Source organism: Benincasa hispida, chromosome 8 (assembly GCF_009727055.1).
Source record: "Benincasa hispida cultivar B227 chromosome 8, ASM972705v1, whole genome shotgun sequence".
Lineage (NCBI taxonomy): Eukaryota > Viridiplantae > Streptophyta > Magnoliopsida > Cucurbitales > Cucurbitaceae > Benincasa > Benincasa hispida.
The window spans coordinates 26,893,781-26,905,724 of record NC_052356.1 but is presented as its reverse complement, the minus strand read 5'-3'; the positions used below and the strand labels follow the sequence as shown (position 1 = coordinate 26,905,724).

General features: G+C 35.6%; 1 protein-coding gene across 2 annotated transcripts; it reads left to right on the top strand.

The window, feature by feature from the left end:
• The first annotated feature begins 2,554 nt into the window (after window positions 1-2,554).
• Window positions 2,555-10,722, top strand: LOC120083245 (ER membrane protein complex subunit 3). 2 transcript variants are annotated; one of them, XM_039038918.1, is made up of 9 exons: window positions 2,555-2,706; window positions 2,791-2,884; window positions 3,665-3,784; window positions 3,886-3,934; window positions 4,241-4,340; window positions 4,508-4,569; window positions 4,705-4,763; window positions 9,676-9,798; window positions 10,592-10,722. In XM_039038918.1, the coding sequence occupies exons 1-8, from the start codon at window positions 2,555-2,557 to the stop codon at window positions 9,778-9,780; spliced, it is 741 nt and encodes a 246-aa protein (XP_038894846.1). In that variant the 3' UTR covers window positions 9,781-9,798; window positions 10,592-10,722. The 2 variants fall into 2 exon arrangements, with proteins under 2 accessions (XP_038894846.1, XP_038894845.1); XM_039038917.1 differs by lacking the exon at window positions 10,592-10,722 and having other exon boundaries at window positions 9,676-10,026.
• Window positions 10,723-11,944: the final 1,222 nt, after the last annotated feature.

Genomic DNA, 11,944 nt, shown 5'->3' with positions numbered 1-11,944 from the left:
CACTAGGCTACCTTGGTATTCTCGGTATGAGATTTTGGAGTTGTGGGCTCTGTATGGATTTGGTAGAGGGAAGGAGGAATTGAATGATCGTATAGACGATCGAGTAAGTGGGAGAAATCTGGAGTCTATCGTATAGACTGAGTACTTGATCTTTAGCAAACGAGTGTAAATTCGATGCACAATTGTTTATGCTCTTAAGCTATCGTATAGCTATATTCTTTTGTACGTTCAATTATCAATCGCTTATTGATCGCATTTTCAAAAAATGAAAACGATTTTCCTTCTATCTATCCGTTACCATAACTAATCACAACTTCCCACTAAGTTGGATATTAGGAGAAAAAACTGAAACCAATTAACCCATAATTGATTTAATTACAAATAAATAATATATTTATAACCTATAGTTTTAATATCACATCTCATGCAATATATAAATCATAGTTCTTTTTTTTTATTTATGGCATTTAATAATAATTCCTCCAATGAATGTATCTAATACATCAAATCAATTATATCACATATAATTGAAGCAATTTAATTATATCATATATAATCAAATTTCCTCTTATTAATTTGAACACTTCAAACTAACCCAAAAACTGATTCTCAACATGAATCCATTGAGCTACTAAGAGGATCTTATGGACTTGTAGCTTGAAGTTTCAACGGTACGTGAATAACTAACTAAACTCTTTAATCACGATATCCACCATCTGTTAACTGTCGGAAACTCCACTAAAGACTGATAGCTCCACTCTTCGTGCTACAAATATATTTCTGTGTCCATTGGATATAACCAATCAACAATATGGTGACCCTTCACAAATCGCTCGTAAGTACGGCCAGACCAATTTACCGTTTTGCCCCTGTAATTACATCTAACTCCTTAAGTACTACTAATTCCTCTAATGAACAATACTTCATAGTCCTACTATGAGTAAATCCTTCTCGGGCCAAGAGAAAGTGTGGCGCCATATTGTTCAAGCCCCAGAATCAGCCTTTAAGAGAGCAATTTATCTACTTACCCCTAAATTGGGGAAGGAGTGAATTATGTCTTATGTAGTTGAGTTCCCAGCTCCCCAATCAGACGGATCCCCAAAATGGTAGGTTTGAGTCGGCGATCTGGCCACTCGCCCCTATGCAAATCAAATGATCGCCCTCATAGGCAAGAGTTCCCAACTCACTCAAGATTAAAGTCATGTTACCTATAGTTATCCTAGTGAAATGAAAGTCTTTGTCATGAACGGCGTTATATAACAAGACTAAACATTTCATGGTCCGGTCTTATACAAATTTTTTTATATAAAGCATCCGATCAGACCATTTGTAGCACTTTACAACACTTGTAACATCTACAAAGTGAGCCACACTCGTAGCGTCATCAAGATAAGGTTTCCCTCTTTTATCCATATATTACAGACCATTTAGGTTATCACTTAAAGCACGGTTCACTTGTATGTCATCACATACATGCTTAAGTTACAACTAAGTTACAACAATAACCAGTGATCTTAGTTTGTTGATTTGTGGTTAATGCAACTAAAATATCTCATATTTCATAGACAGTAGTGAATAAAATATCTCATATTATTACATCACAAAATGTTTGTTCATACATGTGTTTACAAACTACAGGACCCTACGAGATTTAGGGCATTAACCCCAACATTTTCGACCTCTCAAGATTAGAGGTTCGATTCCTCCTCCTCTAACGCACATTGTCCAAAAAAAAAATCCATATAAATTTTGATTAAAATTAGAAACAAAAAAGGTATCACCAAAAGATTTTTGAAAATTCAAACAATATCACCAAAAGATTTTTGAAAATTCAAACAAGCATGCATGATAAGATTTTAAACTCGTAAATAATCCTACATTTTAATCGCATAATAAAACAACTACTTCACAGTAACTTCATATAATTAATAAGTAAACAACAATAGTAAGAGGGAAATAATTGTAATATCTAAAAATTAAAATAGCCATTAGGTTTAATACGTGTGAAAATATCGAAGTCTTAATTTTATGAAAATTTCAATGAAAATATAGAAAATATTTATTTCGATGGGTATTTCTAAAAAAATTATAAAAACAAAAAATTTCAAAAATAAATTTGAATTAATAAATAATTTTTTAAAAAAATCAAGTTAACACATCTATTATTATATTATATTTATAACTAATAATAATTTGTTGCTAATTTTTTTGTATTTGTATTTTATATATTATTTTTTACGATATAGTAAAAATATCTATTCACCACGTACATCAATATCGAATTTATAGAAATATCAATAGAAAATTTAATAGTATGATCTAGTCTAATGTAATTAAAAATACTAATAACAATATTTATATATTTTTTTCTTTTGGATTTGCTGGAATTTCTATTGTTCAATCAATGTTGATACGGATTTGCGATATTTTAATCTTGGTATTTTCGTTCGGCAAGAGTTTCAACTCCTCTTCCGCGACGGACTGATCATCAAACATTCGATCCCTCTTGGCCTTCATAGTTCGACTTTGAGGAGCTCGCCTACCGGATCCAGTCATGGCGGAAGATCTAGTGCTCGACACGGCCATCAGAGATTGGGTGCTGATTCCGCTCTCTGTTGTCATGGTCCTCATTGGAGTTCTCCGCTACTTCGTCTCGAAGCTTATGCGCTCGTCTCCAGTCCCCGATGTTAAAGTCGTACGAGAAGGGTAAATTTCGATTCCTAATCTTTCAGCATTCCTTCACCCTTCATCTTGTTAGTTCCTTACTCAGTTTTTAATTTTGGGTTTCAGGCAAATCGTACTTAGGGCTCGGAATTTACGTTCTGCTGCTAATTTTATTCCCCACAAGTCGTTTCGTTCCCGCAGAGTTTATTATGGCAACGAGGTTTTCCCCCCCTTTTTTCCATTGTCGTATGCGATGGACTTATAAAAAAAGAAATGTAGTATGTGATGTGTGTCTGCTATAGCCTGCCAGATTTGCTTCATTAAAATTTTTTAGAGGAATCGTTTTACATGTATCTATTGTACTTCATTAAGGGCGTAAGGTGTAGATGGTTTAGTTTCCGTGTCGGGATTCAGCTTGAGTTATCAAGTGCAGTCAGCTCTCTTATGAGAGCTCTTCTTATTATTTCTGTTAGTTTGTTAAAATCAGTTTAGTCAAGTTGTTCATCTGTTGGTCTTTTGGATTTTTCATTTAATTTGTTGATAATTAGTTTATACTTCTCCTCTTTAAAGCTTGTAAGCCCTCTGTATTTGATATCTGAGATTTGATTCAATAATTCAAGTTTCATTTCATGGTATCAGAGTAAGCTTAAATAGCTTACGGTTTCTGAGATAGGAATCTTATTTACTCTATGGTGGGATACAAGCACTTAAAGTTATTAGAGAAGAATTTTGGGTTCGTCATGTAGAGTATTTATGCACTGTTCATAAGGTTTTCTGTTGAATCTTGTATGATTTATTTCATCCTTGATTATCGTGGCATGTGGATGTTTGTATTGTGCGACCAATTTTAGGAATCTATGTCCGAGAATGGTTGCTGTGAGATTATATATCTTGTATTGTACAATGATTTTGATGTAACTATGATGTTCTAAGTAGCACAAGAGGATAAAGGGACAATCTGATAACCTAGATATTCATAGTCCACATATGCAATTGGCAGGAGAATGGGCTGCTCTATGTTCCCAAAGGCCAGGCCCAAAATGCACAAGCACAGATGTTTTCAGATCCAAATATGGCAATGGATATGATGAAGAAGAATCTCTCCATGATTATACCTCAGGTGACTGTAGTTGCACGTTGGTTGTTTATTTATTTTTTCATTGATATCACATGGAGTTCAATTATTTACATTTTTATTAATCCTTTTATTCTTTGTTCTAGACTCTTACTTTTGCGTGGGTCAACTTTTTCTTCTCCGGATTTGTAGCAGGTGTGTTTTTCATACTACTAATACTTTTGAATGCTAAAAATAACATTTTTGGTTGAGTGAATCTCCAAGTTTTCTAGATTTATAATTTCTATACTTTTTAGGTGTTATTTACTATGTCTTTGCTGTTTCTCTGCCATTTTTTCTCTCCTATTCTGATAATCCTGTTGGTTATAACTGGTAGAAAAAGTTAACCTCAGGTTTATTAACCTTGTGCATATAAAGCTGTTTTTCTACCTGTTTAGTATCGCTTTTCTTTTCAGCCTCCATTTTGTTCACATCTAATGGTGTCTTCTCTCCTTATCATAGCAAAAATACCCTTTCCTCTGACTCAGAGGTTCCGGTCGATGTTACAGAATGGAATCGATTTGAGTACTGTGGATGTCAGCTATGTCAGTAGCCGTTCATGGTATTTTGCAAGATCATTATTCAAATGTTCTGGTGCATGTGTTAATGTCCTCTGAAGTTTTTTTTTGAATTAATTTTATCATTATTTTTTTTTTTTTGGGGGTAATGTTTTTCCCTAAGTATTTGGTTGGATGATTATCACTAATACTTTTAGATTACTTATGTCAGGTACTTTCTAAATTTGTTTGGATTAAGAGGTTTATTCAGTCTCATTCTGGGAGAAGAAAATGGTTGGTTGTTCTGTATAACGATTGCATTTATTTTATAACCATTTATGTATATATGGAATCTTTTTAACAATAAGTAGCATTTTGAAAGTTCCAGCTCTTATACTGTGACTTATGAGAGAACAATTCTTGGTGTAGCAATGGATGATACACAGAGAATGATGCAAATGTCTGGTTTTGGCATGGACCCAACAAAGGTAACTATTGTTAGTCTTTATTACTCGGTATTTCAAACTTCTTTCTTAATTTGCAGGCTGTCGAATAAGGATGTCTAAAGTTTTATATTCATTATTTTTAACTCTCCCTCTCCCTCTCTTCAAATGTACTTATGCATACATTCATGCATGGAAGTTTGCATCAGTAGTATGCAACTCAATTTTCATGGTTGAACAATTTTGATCTTCTGCATATACATATATATATATATATATGTATTGGATTCAACACATCATTTTTTGTTTAATTTCTTTTAAGAAATGTGGATGGCTGCATTGCATTTTGTTTCTTATTCTTCTGCCAGAGAAATAAACTAAGCTTGTGAAGAAATCACACATTTTTTATTGGTTAAGTTTCAAACTTTGGCTCATAGTACCTATTGTAGTAGGGTAGACTTTGTTAAGTCTGTATATCAGTGTTGATGGTTGTCTGCTGTATCATTCAAAATAAGTATTGACTGTTTGTTTACCTCTGATCCTCGTACTGGTTGTGCAGTCTCTGTTCCTGAATGTCTGCTTTAATTTTGTGAGGATATCCCTTTTGGTTGAACCTGCAAGTTCAGTATAATAACTGATAACCCAGGTTGAATAGCATTTTTGAGTCTGCTCAATCTTGCACTAGCTCACTAGGAGTAGATTGTTGTCATACATGAGGTTCCCTGGTGCTGTTAACAGGTCTTGCTCACCTTGTGATGTGCATGAGCTTCAGTTTGAAGATCAGAAATGAAGCTTTTAGTTATTTCTCTGATAACAATTTTTTGTACCTATGGTTGTGAACAAAAACCCCAAAAGCTCTTTGTGAGCATACCTTAGGAACCAAGGTAGTATGAGCTACCTTTGTCCCACATCGGTTAGAATGGTATGACCAATGTGGTATGCTCTCACCTCAATAGCTAGCTTTTGGGGTGTGGTTCTCCAAGGTGCTTAAGTACCTAACAATGGTATCAGAGACAGTCGTTGACATTTTGGAGAGGAGCACCAGTGGAGGGTTCTGATCGGGTGTTTTCGAGTGAAGTATCGTCGTCTAGCCGTTGGGACATCGGCTTTTCGGGGATAAGGTATTGTTAGGAACCAAGGTAGTATGGGCTTCCTTTGTCCTACATTAGTTAGAATGGGATGACCAATGTGGTACTTAAGTGGCTTGGCTCTTTCACCTCAATAGCTAGCTTTTGGGGTGTGGTTCTCCAAGGTGTTTAAGTACTTAACAATGGTATCAAAGCCGGTTGTTGACATTTCGGAGAAGAGCACAGGCGAAGGGCTCTAACCAGGTGTTTTCGAGTGAAGTGTCATTGGTCTAGCTGTTGGGATGTCAGCTTTCCAGGGATCAGGTATTGTTAGAAACTAAGGTAGTATGGGCTACCTTTGTCTCACATCAGTTAGAATGGATGATCAATGTGGTACTTAAGTGACTTCTCTCACCTCAACAGTTGGTTTTGGGGGTGTGGTTCTCCAAGGTGCTTAAGTATCCAATAGATAAGGATGGAAATATCCGACGATATGTCATAACATACAAGGATGAAAATATCTAATAATATGTCAATATATTCGTCGATAATCCGTAAATCAAAGGATTTGATATTGATATTAAATATCCACGAATGTCTCCAACATCTTGTATCAATGGTTGTAAAACATAAAAAATTGTCATCTATGTAGTTCAATATGAACATGAATACTAATAATAATATCCATGACTTAGTTCGGAGTAAAAACAACTTAATTGTTTATCTAAATAAATTTTATAAAATTCGTGATTTACAGAATATTTTGTCGATATATTCGTCGATATATTCGTAAAATTGAAATGTTGATATTTTAATCCTTGCTAACAGAATACTAATAGGGGTATTTTGGAAATAGTAGTAATAGTAATTAGATAGAGGTAATTTGGTTATAAATAGAATAAGCGAGTATTTGTAGGGGAGGAAATAATTTGGTAAGTCCGTCCTTAGTGGATTGGTTGTGGCCTGTGGTAGAGATGTAGCCCTCCCAAAAGGCTATTAATCTTATAATTTCTTTTTGATATTGCAATACCGGTATCTTTGGTGTTTTCTCACGTATTTTTGTATCCTAACACTCTTGTTGTCTTGGCATCATAGTAGTCATGAAGCCTGTAGCGTTCCTATTTTCTAATTGTTAATCAGGAATATAAATCTTAGTTATATAGACAACAGGACCCATGCCTTTTTAAAATTTCATTATGAAATCTTAAACTCCTTGTGACATGAATCTCTTGGCAAGAACTGATCCTATCAGCTTTTAAACCCTTGTTGTGCTTGGTTTTGTGGCAATCTTAAATCAATTATTTCCTAGTTTGACGTGGGGTGGTAGTTCATTTTCTCGTTCTTGAAGTGATTCAAATTGAATGATGAATCCATTTCTTTACCTCTTTGCCAAAAGATCAAAATTACCCATAGCAAGAGCTAGATTGCATCCAAGTAGAAAAGGAAAAAAATCGCCCAAATAAGTAGCCTCTCTTCAACTCAGCTTAGCAGTTGTTCCTTTTTCTTGGCGACAAGCATTAGTTCCACCTATGGCTTGCTACCAATTCAATTAAAGCTCACTTCGTGGGACTAGGATAATAAGCTAATGAGCTTAGTCTTACTTCACCGTTGAGAAATTAAAGAAGACTTCCATCTCCAAGTCTAACTCAGACGTAGCTCACTTCTTTTTGGGTGTTGAGCAGTGTCAAACCAAAATACCCAACAAGCATTAGCTCTCCCCGAAAAGGTGGTGATCCAGCTGCACCTTCCAGTACGGCTACCTTGTTACGACTTCACTTCAGTCACCAGCCCTGCCTTCGGCATCCCCTCCTTGTTGTTAAGGTAACGACTTCAGGCATGGCCAGGTCCCATCGTGTGAGGGGCAATGTGTACAAGGCCCGGGAACGAATTCATCGCTATTTGGCTGACCGGTGATTACTAGTGATTCTGGCTTCATGTAGGCAAGTTGCAACCTACAATCCGAAATGAGGACGGGTTTTTGGATTTGATCAGTTTGGAAAAGTAGTATGTTCTGGAGAAGCCTGGTTTTCTTAAGTTAAGGGTTAGAATACTTCACAAAATATACCGGAATATGAGATGACCAATTTCTTTTTTGGTCAATTGTTTTCTTTTCTAGTTTGATGTGAACTTAATCTTTTAGGCAAAGTAGTATGTTATGGCAAAGCCTGGTTTTCTTCATGTTAAAATTTTGAATATTTTCAAATTTCGGCAGTGTGGCCAATTACTAGACTACTACTAGAATTTAGAATGCTAGAACGTGGGACCACCAATTGTATTTTCATTTTTCAGTCGTATACTTATTAGCAATTACAGGTAGGTAGAGTATTTCTTAATGGAGCAATCTGGCAGAGACAGAATGGCAGGAGATGTTAAGTGGAGGATCAAGACAAGTTTTGGGACAGGAGGGGAATGTAATTGAGGTTAAAATAGTAAATTGCCTCTCTTGAAATGGGGGTAAATAAACTTTATAGAGTTCATTTGACTGGAGATGTTGGTGGTCCTTGGCCTGCCTGCCTATTGGATCCTTTGTTTGTGATTGACCCTACATCTGTCTGGCTGTAGACAGGACAAGCTTTTAGTTATCCCGACTTGGTGCTTTTCCTATTGCTCATTGACCTGGTATTGATATCCGTGGAAAGCACTGGAGTTGAAAACTTGTCAAAATGGTTTTTTCTCCTCTATAAATTATTTTAATTTGTTTGATGATTTATTTGCAAACATCTTGTTGGTGCAGTGTTTTCAAAATGCAGATGCCCAATCCCGTAATTTCTCCTCTTACTTTACTTATATTTAAGGCTCGTTTGTTGCTACGTTACCTGCTGCTTGTAGGGGGTATAAGCAGTTCGATTTGAGTGCTGAACAGACTTCAAACTGCCAAAGCCGAACAGGCCTGGCTGCAGAAATGAACTGCTTGAACTGATTATCCAATGGTTAAATCGGCTTGGTCTTGCAGTTCACAGTTGGGTCGGGCTGGTGGGGTGAAACTACGAAATTTATTGGGTATGGGCTTGCATTTTAAAAATAAACCTCATAGTGTCATAAAGAAGAGGAAATTTGCGTGCCTCCTAGGGCTTAAACCCAAGTCAGTGGGTATGCGAAGCTGAGAATAATGCCACTAGACTGCATGTACTGATTAATAAACATTCATTTTTTATCATACCTATCATCGTCGGTCAGCTTGGGTTATAACTGGTACGACCTTGTCAAACCCAAATACAACCGAAAATGACTAGTTTTTATAATATGAAAATCGAAATCACAAACCAAACCGATACGAACCCAAAGCGTCAGGGGCTTCAGTCAGTTTAAGCTGGCTTTTTGGGTATTTTGGTTTCATGCGCACCTAGCTGCCTGTGCCCATTTGAGCTAGTTTCATGTGAAACCTCGCTATACAACCTACCATCCTTGCATCCTTGGTGATAATGAAGCTCCATCTGAAACCTCGTTATACTTTTTGTTTCATCAACTGATCAGCTACCTCAACCAAAATGATTATATCATTGGGATGTGTGAATTGACCACAATGTTCTAATTGATTTTTAACTTTAATCAATTCACTTTTCAGGTTTTATACTCCTAATTCTCTGGGATCCAGGGAACACTTTATTCCTTAAAATCTGAACCTTTTTTTATTCCCTTTGCCAAATTGGGCCAATCATTTGTACGGTTTTGACCAGTGGTCATTTAGACCTTTTTTTCACAGTAAACCTAGACACAACTCGATGTTTGTGTTGTTTCTATAACAAATCTCTCTGCGAATAATTAATATAATTGAGTAGTTGTTAAGAAACATAATTGATTGATATCACCTTTGTGAATACTTGAATTGATCGTTATTCAAAATATCTATTCTCTCCTGCTGATCTTGATGGTATGCATTTTTCTTGCAGGGTTTGAGTGCCGAGAAAGACAACTTAGACATAGTGCAACATGAATGGGTCTTGCCCAAGTTTGAGCACCGTGCTGAAGCTGTGTTGAGAAAGATTGTCAGCTGATCGGTTTCTGCCTCACAGGTCCTCTACTAGTATCTTTTATATGATTATTACGAATTAGGTACTTTTCTTGGGGATTGTTGTGAAACATAGAAATCTGTTTTTATCAGCCATGGATTTTGTAACATTAAATTATTTTTAGTCAACTAATAGCAATTTGAATCTTTCCAAGTTATGTACAATCAATTCTAGCAAAAGGATACCGTTAAAGATGGAATGCAATGATGATGTTGAACATCTCTTAGAAGGCATACAAGTCTCTCCGGTCATATAGTGCGAAAGAACACCAAAATACTATGAAAATTGTTTTTTATTCAAATGTTGTAGAGTCAGGCAAGTTATCCTGTAGAATTCGTCAATAGGTGCGTAAACTAGTCTAGACACTCACGGATATTAAAAAAAAGTAGGTAGACGAAAGTACCTCAGGATGAAGGATTTAGGGTCTTAACGAATTTCTAGTTCAGTTTATACCCCTGATTGGATTTCGACTAAAATTGGAGATCTCAACTCAATGCCTTCTTGGAACCTACAAAATCTTTTTCACCATTTCTCCTATCAAAATGTTTAACAGTGTCTATGAAATGACTTCCACACGACATTGTTGGAGTAGGGGTGGCATTCAAACCGCAAAAATCAAACCGGTTGCGTAAACCAAACTAGACTAGAAACTGAATTAAGCGGTTCGGTTCGGTTTAAAACTGAAAACCGAATTAAAACCAAACTGAACTGCTTAAATTTTAAAGATATAATATATATATATATATAATATATATTTATATATTTATTTATTTATTTATTTGTTTGTTTTTTTAAGGTTAACTTTTGCTAGGCAGCAGCTGGCCCCCATTGACTCTCTCGGTCTCATCTGCATATGCCTCATCCGTTGCTGGCAATCATCCATTGTTTTGTTCTTGTGTTTTTCGTTTGTCATGGTCCAAAGGATAGGAAAAAAAAGAGAACAGAAAAACTGCAAAACCAAACCGAATCGCACCACATATTTGCGGCTCAATTCGGTCCAAACTGAACTGAACAAGCGGTTTGGTTCGGTTGATATAATAAAAATTTTAAAATTTGCGATTCGGTTATGTTTGAGGCCCAAACCAAACCGAATTGAACCATGAACATCCCTAGTTGGGAGCTTTGTTCATTGTGAAAGAAAGTGAAAGAAAAAGATGATTCGTTCTATAAAACTTCCATGGATAGCAGTGGCTAAAACCTTTTAGTAAATCTTGACTGATTGATCCTTGATTCAAGTATTTCTCGATGACTCTCCCTGAGTAAAGCAGGCTCTTTCCAGTGGACCAACCAATGTTTCTTCATTTATTGCCTTTCATTTATCAGAATTCAAAAGGAGAGGGGTCATCATATAATGTTTTAGTGTCCCCCAAGATCATCAGCTTCCAATTGCTTTTACTTTTCTTCTAAAGTGATTAAAGGCAACATGATTGATGATCCCAAAGGTTGATACTCCTAAAGGAGTCATTTCTTATTGGAAATCAAACACAACTTGGACAAAGCATCATGAAAGCAACTTGCCTGCATCTTGCTTAAGTTTTGATTTCATGGTGCCAGCCAGTCTGTCATGTGGATACATATTATATAGTTTATACACAGGTACACAGTGTGGCCATCATTATGCATCACTTATTCTTGAGCTTTAAATTTCAGTTGTCTATTATACCAAACATGTTTGGATCCTAATCTGTCAACATATCCATTTCATGCCACAATGCATTGATGAGATCACTAAAGTTGAGATTGATTTAAAGAATGTGGTTGGAGATTTGTCTGTTGATTCAGCCATTTAGAATATACCTTTAGTAAAACCCATGCTTTCTTTTCTTTTCTTAAAATAATCTGAATCCAGCCCCTGTTTTTAAGAAGGGACTTGATTGAGTTGTTTGTGGAGCTTTATTAGGAAGAATGTGACTTCAAACATAAATATTTTGATGTATTTTTGAAGTCAATAATTTGATTATCTAAATAAATAATTTATCAATCGAGAGGTTTGCGAATTATTTCAATAATTCAAGGGTAGTACATTTTCAACCAGGCAGTAACAACAATTTTATAAGTTTGGATAATTGCTCGAGTTGAAATTTTAAACGCGTTATGGTCATATTTTGAGGTTGAAACCGCAAATTTGGTGTTTTTGGTAGTTTGAATT